General features: G+C 47.3%; 1 protein-coding gene across 1 annotated transcript in view; it reads left to right on the forward strand.

The window, feature by feature from the left end:
- The window catches only part of LOC123024276 (armadillo repeat-containing protein 12-like), a 55,596-nt gene extending 52,757 nt beyond the window's left edge, over positions 1-2,839 (forward strand). The window contains exons 6-7 of the mRNA XM_044431813.1: positions 962-1,033; positions 2,162-2,839. Coding sequence (XP_044287748.1) covers positions 962-1,033; positions 2,162-2,839 — 750 coding nt within the window. The remainder of the gene's footprint in view (positions 1-961; positions 1,034-2,161) is intronic.
- Positions 2,840-16,844: the final 14,005 nt, after the last annotated feature.

Genomic DNA, 16,844 nt, shown 5'->3' on the forward strand with positions numbered 1-16,844 from the left:
TCTATGCCTATGGAACATGGACATTCTTCTCAGGGCGCTCTGCAAGCACACACTTGTGTGTTTGGGTAGCAGGCTTCCCCATGTTTCCAGCCCAGTAGAACACTCACTGTTCTGTGGCCACTGAGCACCTCACTTACCCCAGGCTGCTTGATTTTTGGTTTCCCCTTTCAGGTTGTTCCTCCTAACATTCCTCCTCCTTCTCCTCCTCTGCAAACTTTTCCCCACCCTCCACCCTGCTGATACCAACCTATTGATTGTGGGCTGGACCATTTTAGCTTCAGAACCCCCATCTTGCACACTGGACATGGAGGGAACAATTATTCGAATGCATACAGCATCCTTCCATTACATTATCAGGACACCTTTGGACAGCTGCTGCCAGTCCATTGAGAACTTGGGTCAAAAAAGAGAAATCACTACACTCTCCCTGGGGTGCGTATTACCTGAACCTACCATGGAGGACTGACTCTCTGCAAGCTAATGAGGAAAATATCACTTTCTGCTCTGGAGTTGCGCTTCAAAGTCATGCTCAAAGCACCAAGCCCACTGGAGCATATGCAACCTGATGGTTTTCTTCTAGAAGCTGAAAGAACTAGTTCACCTCCCGAAAAGAAATCCTCACACTTCTCACTGTTTCTCATCTGTTTGCTGAAGGTGTCATTTGCCTTTGTGCGAACATACCTTGAGGTTTGGTTTCACAGCCAAGGGTTCTAGTGCAGTCCACCCCAAGCTGGGGCCCTCAGACTGTGTTGGAGGACAACTTCTACCATTCCTAATCAGCAGAGGACATTGACTTCTCTATTCTAGACTCTTCTCTAGAATATAGCTTCTGATGGCAAAGCTGGCTGGGGATAATGGGAGCCACGTCAAACACATGGGAAGGACCCTTGCTGGGGAAGGGTGGCCCAGTGCCTGCCTTTCTGTCCTTGATTGAGACCCATATTCTTCTCTGTTTGTCCAGGTGCAGGTACTCAAGTTCCTCACCACAATTGCCCAGAAGGAGGACCTGCTGTACGACCTCATGAATTGCCGGGTATGAGGCATCCTTACACCAGCGCAGGGGGACAAGGAACCTCAGAGAGATTGCCTTGGAAAGTGTGGCACTATAGTCAGCGTGCTGTAGTGGTTAGAAGGCTGGACCATGGAGACCGGGGTTCAAGTCCCCACTTGACCATGATGCTCAGTGGGTGACTTTGGGCCAGTCACTGACTCTCTGCCTCACAGGCTTGTTGTGAGGATAAAATGGTGAGGAAGAGGATCATGTGAGCTGTCTTGGACTCCTTGGAGGAAAAATCAAGACATATATATCAGAAATGGATGGATGGATATATAGATGGATGGATATATAGATGGATGGATGGATGGATGGATATATAGATGGATGGATATATAGATGGATGGATATTTAGATGGATGGATGGATATATAGATGGATGGATATATAGATGGATGGATGGATGGATGGATGGATGGATGGATGGATGGATGGATATATAGATGGATGGATGGATATATAGATGGATGGATGGATATATAGATGGATGGATGGATGGATGGATGGATGGATGGATATATAGATGGATGGATGGATGTTCAGGAGCTGGCTCGTTGTGAGGATAAAATGGAGAGGAAGAGGATCATGTGAGCTGCCTTGGACTCCTTGGAGGAAAAATCAAGACATACATATCAGAAATAGATGGATGGATGGATGGATGGATGGATGTGCTCTAGCTACAGGGATTGACTAAAACTCAGGTAGGGGCATACATGTTCAGGAGCTGCAGCTCTGAAGGAAATGCTGCCTAAGCTGAATCGGATAAGACATCCCAAGGTGCTGCAAAAGAGCCAGGATCTCTTCCTTGGAGGGCAAACAGATCAGTAAGCCTCTGCACACCAGTTGCCAGGGACATGGGTGGAGGCTGCTGGGGCACGCATGTCTTGCTGGTGGGTGCATGTTATGTAGCTCAGTGCCTTCCTTTGACCTCTTCTTTGGTTCTGGTTGGGAGTAAGTGTTTGGGAGCAATGCGTAAGTGTTTGGGAGTAATGGCTAAGGCAGTCACGAAATGCTTGCCTGCACAATCAGACGCCTGCAGATGGAGAGTGGGTACAGGGAAGGACAAAGAGCCCCTGACTAAAGCCATCCATGGTATTTCTCCCCTAGGCACCCCCTCAGTTCCTGAGCTTCATCCAACCTTCCCTCCCTACGAACCTGCTTTATGAGATGCTAGTCTTTGTGGAGCGGCTCAACGAAGGCCGCCTGTCTCCGCAGTACCAGTCTGCCCAGTGGCAGTACGAGGATCAGTCCATTCACGAAATGCTTTTTGGGAACAACTCGCGCCTGTCCAACTGCTTGCTTGCTCTCATCACCCACCCAGAAGAAGAGATCCAAGTGCAGGCCTGCAAGGTCATACTCAGCCTCCGGCTTGACAAGGATGAGAACAGGGTGATTGGTGGACTCCCCTTCAGAGCCAATCTCAGTGCCTACCCCCTGGAATCAACGAGAATTAGCCAAGTCTCAAACAGCACCCTTAGCAACCACCCATTCATTCCCAACACCCTCTCCACTGACTCCACAGATGTCTCTGACACCAGCCATGACGGCAATGGTCGCAGCTTCCACCCCCTCCAAGGCACCGATGCGACCGGCCCCAGCTTCCGTCCCCTCCAAGGCACCGATGAGACCAGCCAAAGCTTCCACCCCCTTGAGAGAGCTGACCACAGCTTCCACCCCCTTGAGAACATCAGGGCCAACAGTGGCAGCCGTGTCCTGGATGACGCCAGGGGCGGCTTTCTACCTCTTCAAGCTGGTTGCCCAGATGATGGTGACAACAACACTTAAGAGGACAGTTTATAGATGAAAAAGAGACTAATAAATGAGTTGGAGAAGAGAAGACAAAGCACTGGTGTGTCTCCATGTCAGCAACATGTCTGATTTCATCTGACCATGGAAGTGTATGAGTCTTGGCTTCTATATGAGAAGAGCACTTATTTTAAAAAATGTACAGATTTGGTTTCCCAATGCACTCTTTCCATCCAGTTACAATATTGCAACTTAACACACACAGAATATAGCGAAGTTTGGAAAACTACCTGGCCAAAGCCTATTGAAAAAAATTGATAACACATCCAACTGGATGGAATTCACTCTCCCCTCCTGTAGTTTGCTTGTTCTCATCACCATGATAGCCCAAATGTATTGACTTTATTTATTACATTTCCATACCACACATTAGCTGAAGCTCTCTTCTTTTTCCATTGCATCAGTGATGCTATGCATGTTGTTCACTAGGCTTTTGCTAAGAGGATCCTTGCAGCTATTATCATTTGTTCCATCTTGCCCATGCACTCTTTGCTGCATATTCTTAGTTGGCTGGCTGGGGCATGCTGGCAGTTGTAGGACTCCCTCTACCTACATCCCCATCTAAACCTGCTACCCTAAGTATATGTGGACTTGCACACACAATAGTCTCTGAAGGGGTAGCTATGCTGTAATTTCTTTAGCTTTAAGTTAGAAACAAGTACATCAAGGCTAGCAGAATATCTATCTATCTATTTATTTATTTAGAGAACTTCTATGTCGCCGCATTCGCAGAAGCCTCGAGGCGGCTCGCAATCATAAATAAACACAATATAAACAGTATAATTTAAGTTGCCCTGGCCAAAGAATAAAATAAATAAATAGTATTAACAGTTGAAATGACATTTGAATAAAAAGATCTTCGCCTGGCGCCGAAAAACAAATAACGATGGCGCCAGGTGGACCTCTCTGGGGAGCGCATTCCATAGACTGGGCGCCACCTCAGAGAAAGCCCTCCTCCGAGTACCTACCCTCCTAATTTCTTTCACGGAGGGTTCCCGGAGAAGGGCCTCTCCCGCAGATCTCAAGGGGCGGGCGGGCATATATGGACGTAAGCGTTCCTTCAGCGATATGAACACTTACCTGCTGTGGTTTATGAGGATTGTGTGTATGAACATCGCAACTTATATCTGCATGGTTCCCATTAGATTAGCATTCCTTCAGGCACCATGTGGGAGGACAAGGGACAGTCATGTGCAATACCTGGAGATTGTGAGCTGAGTGAGCCCATGTAATCTCTCAAAGAAACTCCCTACAGATGTGTTCTGAGTCCTTCTCAGGCCACGGGTTCTTCAATTCAATGGCTGCTGTGGCAGTTCCTCCTTTTTGCTGTACGGAGGATTCATCCTAGGTCTGCTAGCACTCAGAACTTCTCTCCCCTAAAATTAAGTGGGTTTCAGTGGAATTCTCTGTTGTGTAACTGCATAACTCCAGCTCTTATAGTTGCAGATGTGCTTAACTATGGCTAGGAATTATGGGACTCAAAATTCAACATGTGTGGAGGTTTGGGAGTGCTGCTATAGAGCATCAATGCTAATCAATTAATTTACATTGCATGCATCATTCTGCACACTGACAGGAAAGGTGGAATTGTACAGGAAAAGCTCAGAGTTGCCAACTGAATGAATACAATGACTGGGAAATCAGCTAATTTTGGGATATGATCCAGAGTTTCTTGGACTATAACACCCATCAGCATGGACAATGGACAAGGATGATGGGAGTTGTAATTCAACAATTTCTGGAAATCCCCAAGTTCCAGATCCCTGGGGTAGTCTTTCACACTGGCTCTCAAAGAACTCCTGGAATAAATTTATTGGACCCAAATACTATAGCAACTGGCCATGAGCCAAATTCCTTGCCTTTCCTTACCTTCTTCTCCCTGCATGCAAGATACTCAAGGCAGCTGAATCTCCCTTAAAACTGTGAAAGCTATTATATACTTTTGTCTTCATTGTTATGTTTTTTTATTGTAATGACTGCCCAGAAAGCATTATGCTAGTGGGGCAGCTTTATACAAATTAATTAAATGTTACAGTCCATGTGTGATGAAAAGAAGCAATTATTTTTTCTGTGGGTAAAGGAGGAAGGCCATGTGAACAAGGGGAAGAAGTTCTCTCGGTGTATAATTCTCCTAAGTCCTCCTTATATGTTGAACTATTTTTGGTATGTTCTCAGAATTCGCTGGACCTAGTCAGGAATCACCCTGATCCCTTGCCCTGCCCTGGTGCCATTGAGATATTTTGGACTACAACTCTCAGCATTCCTGGTGGAGCTGCTGAGAGTGGTAGTTCAAAACATCTGGCAAACACCAGATCAGGAGAAACTGTGTCCGAGCTGTGTGTTTCTGATGTCTCTGGGCAGAACATGAAGGGAAATAGCTTGACCTGCTAAACGACCTTATATTTCGTAAGACAGCTGTGCCATTGGTCTGTCTGGCAATGCTGTCCCTAGTTTACCTGAAGATGGTGAAATGCATTACTCCCGAGACTTGTTTGGGATGAACTGAGTTCAACTCTCTGCTTCCCAACCCAAGTCAAGAAGTTCCTGGATGAATCTGTAGTTGTATCTGCCTCCCCCTGCCACCAGCTCTGCTCTTTGGGAGGTCCTGACCTGACCTGCCATGCTGAACTGAACAAGAGAGAAGACCATATCAGATACCATGAAGGGCTCCAACAGTGTGTTCAAATGCTTCAGTGGGCATATGAATGTGGAAGGGCACATGGATTCGTAGCCACACTGAGTGCAGGGAGCAAAGGCAGGCAAAACATGGGAGAAGCCAGGATCTGAGGCTGGGATCGGAGTCAGGGAGAGTGGCATAGTGTGAATCTGAAGTGCGAATGCTCATCATGCAGGTCACGACCTGAAGTAGAGGCCACGATGCAGATGCTTTTGTTGAGATGTACAAACCAGGGGCAGGCAACCTTTCTGAATCCACCCACACTTTTGCTATTTGTTTCTGGGATTTCCTCTCCTCTTTCTTCCTCTTTTGTTCCCCGTCCTAGATTTTCTCCCCACTGTCAGCTGCCCACTTGCGCTCCACATTTCTGTTATCCCCACAAACAAACTAATCTAAGCCGTTTCAGCTTCACCTTCTGTTCGGCTCCAGATATTTCACCAAACGGTGTCTGCATTAATTAAAATTGAAGAGTCTTGATCAGACAAAGTGTGTGCCTAGCCCAGCCATGAAACCAACAAGCAGGACATGAGCGCCATAGGACCCTCCTCCCCATGTTCCTCAGGATTCGAGAACATAGGCATACTGCCTCTGATCCTCAGGTAGCTTATAGTCATGAGCTCCAGTAGCCACTGATAATCTTCCGATTCTCTCATTAAGAAATTGGAAAATTTTCTGCAAAATTCAATTATTTCATTTAATCTGATACCATTACATTTTACTTCACTTTCTGAAGCTTTTTTTTCATATTTTTTGCTGTTCCCTCTCTCTTCTTACAACACACTCCTACACAGAAATGACTCTCTTGGAAGTCAATGGGACCAGTTCTGAGGAAAGTTGTGACAGAAGACATTGGGTAGTATCCAAGACTGTCCTATCCCGAATGCTAAGTACCTTGTTGGTTTACACCAGTGCTGTGACAGCCCTGGGTTATTGCCCCTAGGCTGCACTCCTATACACAATTATCTGGGAGTAAGTCTCACTGACCTTGATTAAGCATACTTCCAAATAGACAGCATAGGATTGCAGCCTTTAACTCACTTTCTCTGCCCTGCTATATTACTTGAACCTTCACTGCCTCTCATTCTGATCATATGATTTCTCTTTGCTCTTCCCTTCACTGCTTTCCTTTTCCCAAATGCTCTTCTGAATGATAGTATCTGCTTTATAATATTTATAGTGACAAGACAAAGAATAGCGTGGCCATTAGAACCTTCAGATACCAAGATCCTACTGAATCACAGAAAACACCATTTACCTTCTGGGAACATTCCTGGTCCTTAGCTGCCTTAGCTGCACAACGAGCCAGATTTACTCCATTGACTCTCTGGAAGCATTTACTGCTGCACTGGGTACTATGCAGACACAGCTTCCCATTATTCTAGAAGGAAAACAGGGTTGCATCACATGCAAGATACCAGATAGAACTTCATGTCCTTTGCCCCTCTTACTTTCAAGCTGATGTACATGATCTTGCTTTTAGATGAGAACAATGCCAGAGGTGATGTTAAGTTTCAGGATACATTTGTCCTTCATGCAAATGTCCCCTATTGCTATCAGAGCTTTTCACCTTCTAGCTTAGTCCACCATTGGAAGATGAGCTAATTCTGTGAGTTAAGTAATGATTATTACATCTGTAGGAAAACTAAAGCTGAAGGTAACTTCTGGTTTTATGCACTTTGATCTGAATGGTCTTACAGGGACATAGTACTAAAGAAGCCCATGTGAATAACTTCAGGAGTGAAGCATACAGTTAACATTTCTCTTCACTCCAGCCTGCTTATTCCATATTTTACAGTGCTTCTATATTCCTGATCCATGAGACAAAAGAGTTTGCCAACTCTGATTTAACACAAGATAAACCATTCCAAGTCTGTGCAAATTCACTTGTTAAGCTTATTCTACTCAACACCACAGAAATAAAATGGAATTTGCTCTCGCTGCTCTGATGTGAAATAAATGTGATTGGGAATGAGCATAATTTTGTTATACAAATGGGCAGTGTATTTTTAATGCAAAAGCTAGTAATGAGGACCTGTAATCTTGTATGAGTCTGGTCAGATAGCTCCCAACCAGAAAATATTTTTGAAAGCAAGAAGAACGTATGCTGCAGTGAGCAATGCCAGTTCAGTGTTCAGGCCCAGGGGCTGATGCCAGTCCTGCCTGGTTGGTCACTCCCCAGCCCCACTGGACTGTGGGAACCTGGATGTGAGCCTAGGGGCCCGAGCACAGGTGTTTGGGCACTCGGTCTCTAAAAGATTCACCATGACTGGGTTAGGGTTAGAAAAACGAGGTGTCCTGGCATGGTTTTGATGGTTGGAATGTGTTTAGTACGGGCAGAAATGATGAGCTGTGCAGAAAAAGCTACTCAAGGAAGGCCTTTTCAAAATCCCCCCCCCTTCAATGGAACTTTACCCCTACATTAGGGTTAGGGGTGTGCACCAGGGTAGGGTCAGGGCAGTGGTGGCAAACCTATGGCACACATTCCACATTGGGCACACAGAGTCCTCGCTAACAGCATGCAAGCCAAGTCACCCCGGCATCGCCCCAGCAGCCGAGCATCAAATAACAGCGCACATAGGGGCCATGCGCATGCTCAGAAAGGAGTAGAGGCGCCAGGTGATGTCATGAGCCATGACTCATTAGCTGCAACTTGTCTGAGCTTTTGTATGGCCAGACAGTGCGCTGCCAAGCAGAGAGAGAGAGAGAGAGAGAGAGAGAGAGAGAGAGAGAGAGAGAGAGAGGGATTTGCTTGGTCTGGCTGTGAGTTGTTTTTTCTAAATCAAAACCTCAGTTTTCAATTTTTATTGCAGTGTTGGCACTTTGTGATAAATATGAGGTTTTGGTTGCAGTTTGGGCACTTGATCTCTAAAAGGTTCACCATCACTGGTCTAATCTAGTGGTAGGCATGTCATGAGCAGAGCCGGCAGGAAGCAGGGGTCAGACTAGATGGCCCAGAAAGCCCCTTTTGACTTGCTGTCTCTATGTGTGACTGTGTCAGGAGAGGGGTGCCAGCTAAAGCTGTCTCTTCCTTGATTTTCCAGGCAGAGCAGCACAAGAAGGACGGTGCATTCACCAGGCCTTTATTGCCTCTTTACACTTTCCCCAGCTCTCTTCCCGAAGCGCCTTGGCCTGACCTGCTCTGGCTCCCTTCCCTCCTGTCGCTATGGCAACGAACGGCTTTGCCCCAGTCAGAACGCTCCCCAGTCTCTGCTCTTCGTTTGCCCTGGCCCGCCTGCCAGCTACCGCCTCGCCCGCTCTCCTCCAACCACTCGTGTGTTTTGGCTTTCTTTCCTCTCTTCCGTCTCTCTCAGTCGCTCACCCTCTCTCTCTCCTCCTCCCTGTCTCCTTTCTCTGCACCCTCCTCCTGCACCACTCCACCCAACCCAGCTGTTCCTGCCTCCGTCAGCAATCCTGTACAGATGAGCACTCACACACGTCTCCTGGCGGTTGTCTCCTCTAGAGTTGCTCTCCCCACAAAGATTCCCAGCCTTGCCCTGTTGTCTTGAGCCCTGCTCTGTGGAAGGCCCCAAGAAAAGGCGTGAGCCCCTCTGCCTCCTCACTCTATGATTCCGTGTTTCTATCGCTCTATGTTTCTAAGTTTCTGTGTTTCTAATGTAAGTTCCCTACAGACCTGCCAGTAGAACTGGTTCAATCTTCTGTCCTTCTCTGCTTTATTGCTTCAGAGCAGAATGCAAGGAAAGGTGCAGGGGCTGATTCCTGGTCTAGTTATCCCCCTAATCTTTTGCTCAGAGTCTTCTCCTGATGGTCAGGATGTGAAAAATCATTGCATTACACAAACAAACTTTTGTCCTATTGAACTTCATGGACATTCTGTTCGTGGCAAACACCTTGGCCAAGGTACAGAATCATCCAGGCAGGCAGTTCCTCCTTATCTGCAGCATTGCCTGGGCAAGCCTGGAGGAGCACAGAAGTGCACCCACCTGCCGCAGGTCCTACAAACAGACACGCATAGCAGATGTTTGTTTTCCCTGCAAAGGTGCATCCCTATTTAGACAGAATGAAACCCGGCAATTCCTGGCCTTTCAGACCTGCGACAAGACGGAGTGCTGCTGTTCCCGGTCCCCCACCACGTTGCATTCTGCCTCGCCAACCTGACTGATGTTCCCCCCTCCCCAGTAGGCAATCAGCCGTTATGGTCATGCAACACACTCAGTTGTCACTGAGTAGAGGTGGTTGCTTCTCCTGGCCCCACCCCTCTGTACGTGCACCTCTGCAACCCTCGGGGCTTCCCTGGGGCTGCTGGGGCCTCCCTTCTGCAGGCTGCTGGTGGTGTTTGGCTACACAGGCAAAGATCCCCACACAGGACCATCTGGAGATGGCCTGGGGTACCAGGCAAGGCCATGCCTTTCTCCTCCAGTGCACAAAGGCCAACTGGCAAGTGAGCCCTACTGTGATATGGAACATTAAAGAGCTTACTCCCTTCTAGGTAAACCTAGAACTGGTGTGTTGCTTTCAAAAAAAAAAAAAAAAAAAAATCCTTGATCCCACAGCTGGGGCACTACACAGGGGTTTATTTGGAAGCATTTGCCATTTGCAAAAATGAACATGAAGAGAGATGCTGGTGACATTTTTGCAAGGATAATATGGATTGTTGCAATAGAAGGGATAACTACTACTGGAAGGAGAAACAAGGAATGTGTATGCCTTTAATACTTTTCCTAAATGATTTTTGGTTATTTCGCTTGATCCTTGCAGATGCCGAAGTCGGTGTTGGTGATAATCCCGCCGATTGTCAATTTGGCCTTGCAAGTTAATCCATTCTCACAGGGACACTTGTAATAAATTCCATAAAGGTGCTGGAAGAGATGGAGAGAGAGTATGAATACACTCCATGATCAGAAGAATTGGTAACTGTGCAGATTTACCTCTATTCTGCCACCCTAACCAGGCTTCAGTATAAGCAGCCTGCACCCCTCTATTTTCTTTTTACTATACTTAATATCAACCACATCATATTTTAACAGATGAAGCCACCTCAGCTCTCTATTCTTCTCTCCATGCTTTCCTTTTGCCAAATGCTCTTCTGAATCACAGTATTTGTAAAAGCAGGGCAAAGCATATGATGAACCATCACAACCATCAGATACCAAGATGCTAGTAAACCATAGAAAACGCCATTGACCTTCCGGGAACACTCCTGGTTCTCAGCCGCTTTGTCTGCGCAACGACCCAGACTTAGTCCATCGACTCGGTGGCAGCACCTGCTTTTGCACTGGATACTCTGCCCACACAGCTCTCCATTTTTCTAGAAGGAAAACAGGATCACATCACATGCAAGCTACCAGATAGAACTCCATATCCTGTGTTCCTCTCTTGTTCAGGCTGAGGTACATGATCTTGTTCTTGTTGTTGTTGTTAGTTGCGAAGTCGTGTCCGACCCATTGCGACCCCATGGACAACACTCCTCCAGGCCCTCCTGTCCTCCACCATCCCCCGGAGTCCACTCAAGCTCACACCAACTGCTTCAGTGACTCCATCCAGCCACCTCATCCTCTGCTGTCCCCTTCTTCTTTTGCCATCTTTTGTTCCCAGCATTAGGCTCTTCTGCAGGGAGTCCTTCCTTCTCATTAGGTGGTCAAAGTATATATGGTAACAATGCCAGAGGTGATGTTCAGTTTTGGGATACACTGACCAGTCATGCAATTGCCCTCTGTTGATATCACCTCCATGCTCAGTGCAGTATTAGAAGAGGAGCTATTTCATCCTCATATTTCTGTGAATCATGTTACAATTATTACATCTATATGAAAAATAAGACAGAAGGTAACTTCTGGCTTTATGCACACTGGGGCTCCCAGTGGTACAGCTCGGTCATGTAAGAACCTAGACTTAATGGTCTTATAGGGTAGCAGTACCAAAAAGCCCATATGAATAATTGTGAAGCATGCAATTAACATTTCACTTTTCCTCCCTCTACCCTGAATGTTCCACATTTTACAGTGCTTTTATATTCCTGATACATGAGAGACAAACAAGTTTGCCTGCTCTGATTTAACACCAAGGAAACCATCCCAAGCCTGCGTAATTTCATGTGTTAAGCTCATTCAGGGGACCACAAATTTGCTCTTGCAGCTCTGATGCAAAACAAATGTACTTGGGAATGAGCGCAATTTTGTTATAGAAAGGGTAATGTATTTTTAACATAAGAATAATAAATGAGGACCTGAAGTGAGCAATGCCCATCTGGACAAAGGACTGTTGCCAGTCCTGTTTGTGGCTGCTTCCACACTGCCTGGTTGGTCACCCCTCAGCCCCACTGGACTGTGGGAACCTGGATGTGAGCCTAGGGGCCCGAGCACAGGTGGCTCCCCTCCGCTTCCCCATCGGCATGAATAAGCTGCCCTTGGCCAACCCCTGCACATGGGACTCAGGTCCCGGCTGCCCTGCAGTACAAGCCATCTTTCCTCAAGCCATCCCTGGCTGCTGTTTCCTCCTGAGCGACCCTCTCATGTGATCCACCCCCAGCAGAGAGCCCTTTGTCTCGGGATGTTCCAGTTTCTCTGCAAAAGGGGGAGCCACTCTGCAGAGGGGTCGCCAGCCCCGTTTCACCCCGTGCAACTCATTTTGCCCAGACCCAGCGTGAACTGAAGGTCCTCTCATAAAAGCCAAGCTGCCTCTTATGCCAACTCCATAGCTGACCTGAAAGTGTAATTTGCCCCAGTATAACTACATATGATATGATACAAATGCAGATTGGCTTACACTGGGAGAAGAAGGGAGTGAAGGATTACAGTTCCCTCCGCTCATTTGCCCTTAAACATGTGTGGAGCAAAGAATGAAAGAGCCGCATGTATCAGGGCGTACAAGCTGCAGGCCCTCAATCATTCATTGACCAGACATATAGAATATCATCTGAGTCCCTTAACGCCGTGTGGTCTTACCCTGCTGTGACCTTCGGCACACGTGGTATGCTGTCCCCAGCTGGAAAACTCTGATTGCCCACAGACCTTGGATTCAGTCACGCAGGCAAAGCTCGTTGCTCCCCTTCCCCCAGCAGGGCAGTTGTATGGCTCTCTTTGCTCGGGTTGTTCACCCTTAGCTCCTAGCCAACCTAGCAGTTTGAAAGCATGTAATGCAAGTAGTTAAATAGGTACCACCTTGGCGGGAAGGTAGCAGCAATCTTTCATGCTGGCCACATGACCACAGGAACATCTTCGGACGGCATTGGCTCACGGCCACAGAAACAGCGATGAGCACTGCCCCCTGAGAGGCATTGGCTAATAATCCTCTGGAACTCCTTCACCTTTGCCTTTTGCCTTCTTAGGAGAATTCCTGCTATGAAATCTCACCCATGCAGTTTGCGCAGGTTTCCTCTGTGCGAGGACAGTGCCCTCTCTATCTGTGCTGTCCCTAGAAAGCTTATGAATACACTACCTGGCTCCCCTTACCAGATTGAAGAAGAGGCCTTCTGTCAAGGCGAGTGTGAGCAGCAGCAAAACCCAAGTTCTTCCCATTGCTTATTAGGAACCACTGGTTGATGTGGAGCTCTTAGCAGGGGAATCCAGAACCTGCTGGTAGTGCTGCAGGCTTATATAACATGGCACAAATATCACATGCATCCTGCCTTCCAATCAAATTCAGGTACATGTCCTTCTATTGGCAATAGACTACCAGGACAGACTTTTAGCACAATGTTAGAAATGATGGAGACTTTGCACACTGATTTGGGAGTGGGTCCCCATCTAACTCAATGGAAAATGTGCAAGAGTGAACAGGTGCAAGATCAGAGCGTAAGGTCCACACCTCATGACAAAATCAGTGGGAAAGGTCAGAAGATTTAGCAAAGTGGACATGGGTTAAGCATAGCATGCAATATTTCTATAGTGGCTTCTCAGCACCATGCAAAGCAACTGGAGACAAACTCACCTGGATAGGAGACTGAGGGCATTCCAAAGTCTTGCTTGTTCTGACACAAAAACCATCAGGGAAGAAGAACTGCTGATGTGAAAATTCCTGATAACCTCAATAACCCTGGGCTTCCTGGGCCCCTGAATTCAGCAGCATTTTAAGCTGCATTTCCTTTGAAGGGAATATAATCCAGAGATTGAAACAGCAGAGATGCACCAAGTGCCGTATACAATGCACTCTCCAGGGACTACGCACACTTCAAGAGCAAGGTACGCATGGCGCGCCCACAACAATGCAGAACATAGATCTACACTCACTTGATCATTGTGAGCGTGGGTTGATATGTGCCTTCTGATTTGGTTGAATCTGGAATTTATAGACATTCCATTTAAGAGCTAACTTCCCCACAGTAATGACCTGAGATGGCAACTTCTTGCAAGCTCGAGAAAATGTCCCTTCAGTTGTCAAAGAACTCTTTGTGTATCCCATTGGGTCATATCTGGCCAGAGATAGGTACCTGTACACAGGTAAGAATGTCCCTTGTCATGAGTCACCTTATTCTGTATGCACATTAGTGCATCTGTCTAGGGAGGATGCTCATTTGCTGTGGCTTGATCTGGCAGAGACATATAAAGTCCTCAGGCATCCCATATATTTCCATAGTATTACTTTCAACCTGCTGTTCTCTTTTGTGTATATTCTCTGTGTGTGTGTGCGGGGTGGGGGGGAGCAAGGGGAGAGGTGCCATGGCTCCCTTTGTATTGTCAGGATCTTGTATTGAGGAGAGCAGAAGCTTATGTACTGCAAGAGAAAGCATTTCAAAGAGAATGAAGGCACTCTCTCCTTAGAACCCACGGAAGGCCTAGGCCACTGTTGGAAAAGATGATTTGGCTCTGTGTGCAAGCAGCAGGAAAGGCTCGTGCTTGCAGAAACTTTCCCCATTGCTACGTTCATGGTGCTTCCCTCTGTATTGTCCAGTAGGGCCATCAAAGTAATGAAAAATAGGCTTCTCACAGTAACAAGTGGGAAAGTTTTGCTCTCCTCAAAACTGTTATTCAGCAGCCGAGATATGACACTACCTTGAGCCAATAACATGTGCAGCCAGTTGGAACTTTCTCAGGGTACAAGTGTCTCTGTCACACAGCAGACAGTTTGGTTTGCAAGGCCAGACTTGGATAGCCTGCAGGATAATTTCTTGCATACTTACAGTCAGGCACAGCCCTCCTATGAGGCAGTGTGATGCCCTGTTCAGGGAACAGACCAGGTGTTGCAATCGATTGCGTGCTCAGAAGGGCCCCTGAAGTCCCTGCTGACCATGACCTTAGCCCTCCTTTTTTGCTGTGGGAAATTTCCCAGTGGCAGAGCTGAAATCAAGCTGGACTCCTTGTGGGAGGAATCCTCCCCATCTCTGGCTCTGAGAGTCTGAGAGATTGGAGAGCCATGTCAGCCACACAAAGCAGCCAAAACATCTCTCGAGGGAGACTGCCTGCCTGAAATCTCATGCAGGGAATGCCCAGAGAAAGCGGGTGGGGGAGGGGGAGGGAGTGGCCTCTCCACAGAGCCCACTTGGTCTGCTGCTCGAGGAGAGTTCCCAAGAGAGAGACTGGGCAAGCAGCTGCTCTGGAGAGGCATCCAGGTCCAGACACCACACGCTGAGGAACCTTTCCACAAAGCATGGGGTTACACGTGAAGACTGTGCAGGCAGTCTCTGGGCCACCTTGCAGTGCAGCCCCCCTGAAAGCACAGCATTTGGGCCTGGGTTTCTCTCCAGAGAGGCCACCTGCCTGATCTCTCATTCTGGGATGGGCAAGGGGCACGGCTGTGGTTCTTATCCCCCCGCCTAGCCAGGTGGACATCTTGCACTGTCCATGCTTCCAGCAATGCAGTCAGTTTCAGATTCATCCCTCTCTATCAAGAGGGCCAAATTTCAGCCTCTGGCCAAATCCAGCCTTCCTGGGTGCCAAGGCCAGCCCTACAAACCCCACAAGGCCAGCCAAACCCTACGACCTCCTTCCCTTGATCCACCTTCCCCAATTGCCAATTATTCCCTGACTTTTGTGCTATTTTCTGCATTCTAAAAGGGGAATTTCTGTCTAAGGTGCCCAGAAGGAAGGATCGGCCCCTAGTCAGTTTAAAAAGGATTTTGAAAGAGCAAGAGGCACAGATTCCATCTTACCTGTCTGAGGTCCCATAAGGCAGGATTACATTTCATTCGTGTCAACCATTACTTTTTGTGGAGCATTAGCATTTTAGCATGTGTGAGCAGGGTTGTGGATCACCAGTGTCCTGATGCTGCATGGAAAATTACTCTGTTGGAAAAGGCATCTATCACCTGGAACCCTATACAGGTAAGCGTTGTTCATGCGGTTTCAATATGAGCATCACTTTTCAACAAGGCCCCAGAAAACTGGCCATGTAAGCTGCCACTGGGATGCAATGAAAACCCACGTTTAATTCTCTCTGTGTTCCAGGAAGTATATGCATACATCCTGGAACATAAGTGGCTCTTATGGCTCCTTTATTTCCCTGGGCTCCAGAGCTGGCTATGCTCAGCTGCTCCTGTGTATATTTTCTTGGGCTGCTTGAGCTCCTGTGTGCCTGCACTGTATACAGATAAGATGTCTCTGGAGCAAGTCAAGAGAGGGAGGGGTTGGCGAGGCTGGCACTGGGACCTGATTTTGCTGGGTTTCTCCTCCAGCAAGGGGGGCATCTACCATCAATTTCCCTTTGGGAAGGATGTCAGGACAGAGGAGAAGGCCAGTGAGGGTCACACAGCTTTTGCCCATCTTCCAACTGCTCTTACTTTTCTCACACCTGGGCCATTTACCACTGCACCTTATAATCATAGAAGAGGATACCTGGTCTGTCTGGTAGCATAATGCTAAGACCATGAAACCTGCACGCATACTAAGAGGCCCAAAGGAATGTGCACCTCAGGATTATTTTGTTGTTTAATCCTCACTGCAAATAATTAAGTGCTGCCGTGTGGTTAAAGTTGGCAGGAACATCTTCAGCCGCTGGGGCAGTCTTCCCTAACCGCTGCATAGATTTGCTGTTGATTCAGTTCAAAGTCAGAGAAGATGGATAGTCCAAGAGACAGCATTTGATAGCATCCCTCTCCTACTCACTTTGGGACTGCCTTCCCCATAGGGGAATGTAGTGTAGAGACCCTCCCTTGAGGTGCACCATGGATGGGAGTGCCAGCCTACTCTCAGACAGGGTGGGAACAATCCATCCAATTTGGAAAGCCATACTTCATTACAGTTTATTTTCACTCCTGTTTAGTGCTAAGCTGTTGGTTTATGTTAGTTTATTTCTACTGTTTCTTTGCTGTTCTATGAACTGATATTTCTGTGATGCATTTATCCATCAGCCTTATGACTGTTTGCAATGGTTTCAGTTGTAAGTTTTGGAATACTGCTATATTTACTGGTTTCA

This window comes from Varanus komodoensis, unplaced genomic scaffold (assembly GCF_004798865.1).
Source record: "Varanus komodoensis strain SLA01 unplaced genomic scaffold, ASM479886v1 scaffold1, whole genome shotgun sequence".
NCBI classification, from domain to species: domain Eukaryota; kingdom Metazoa; phylum Chordata; class Lepidosauria; order Squamata; family Varanidae; genus Varanus; species Varanus komodoensis.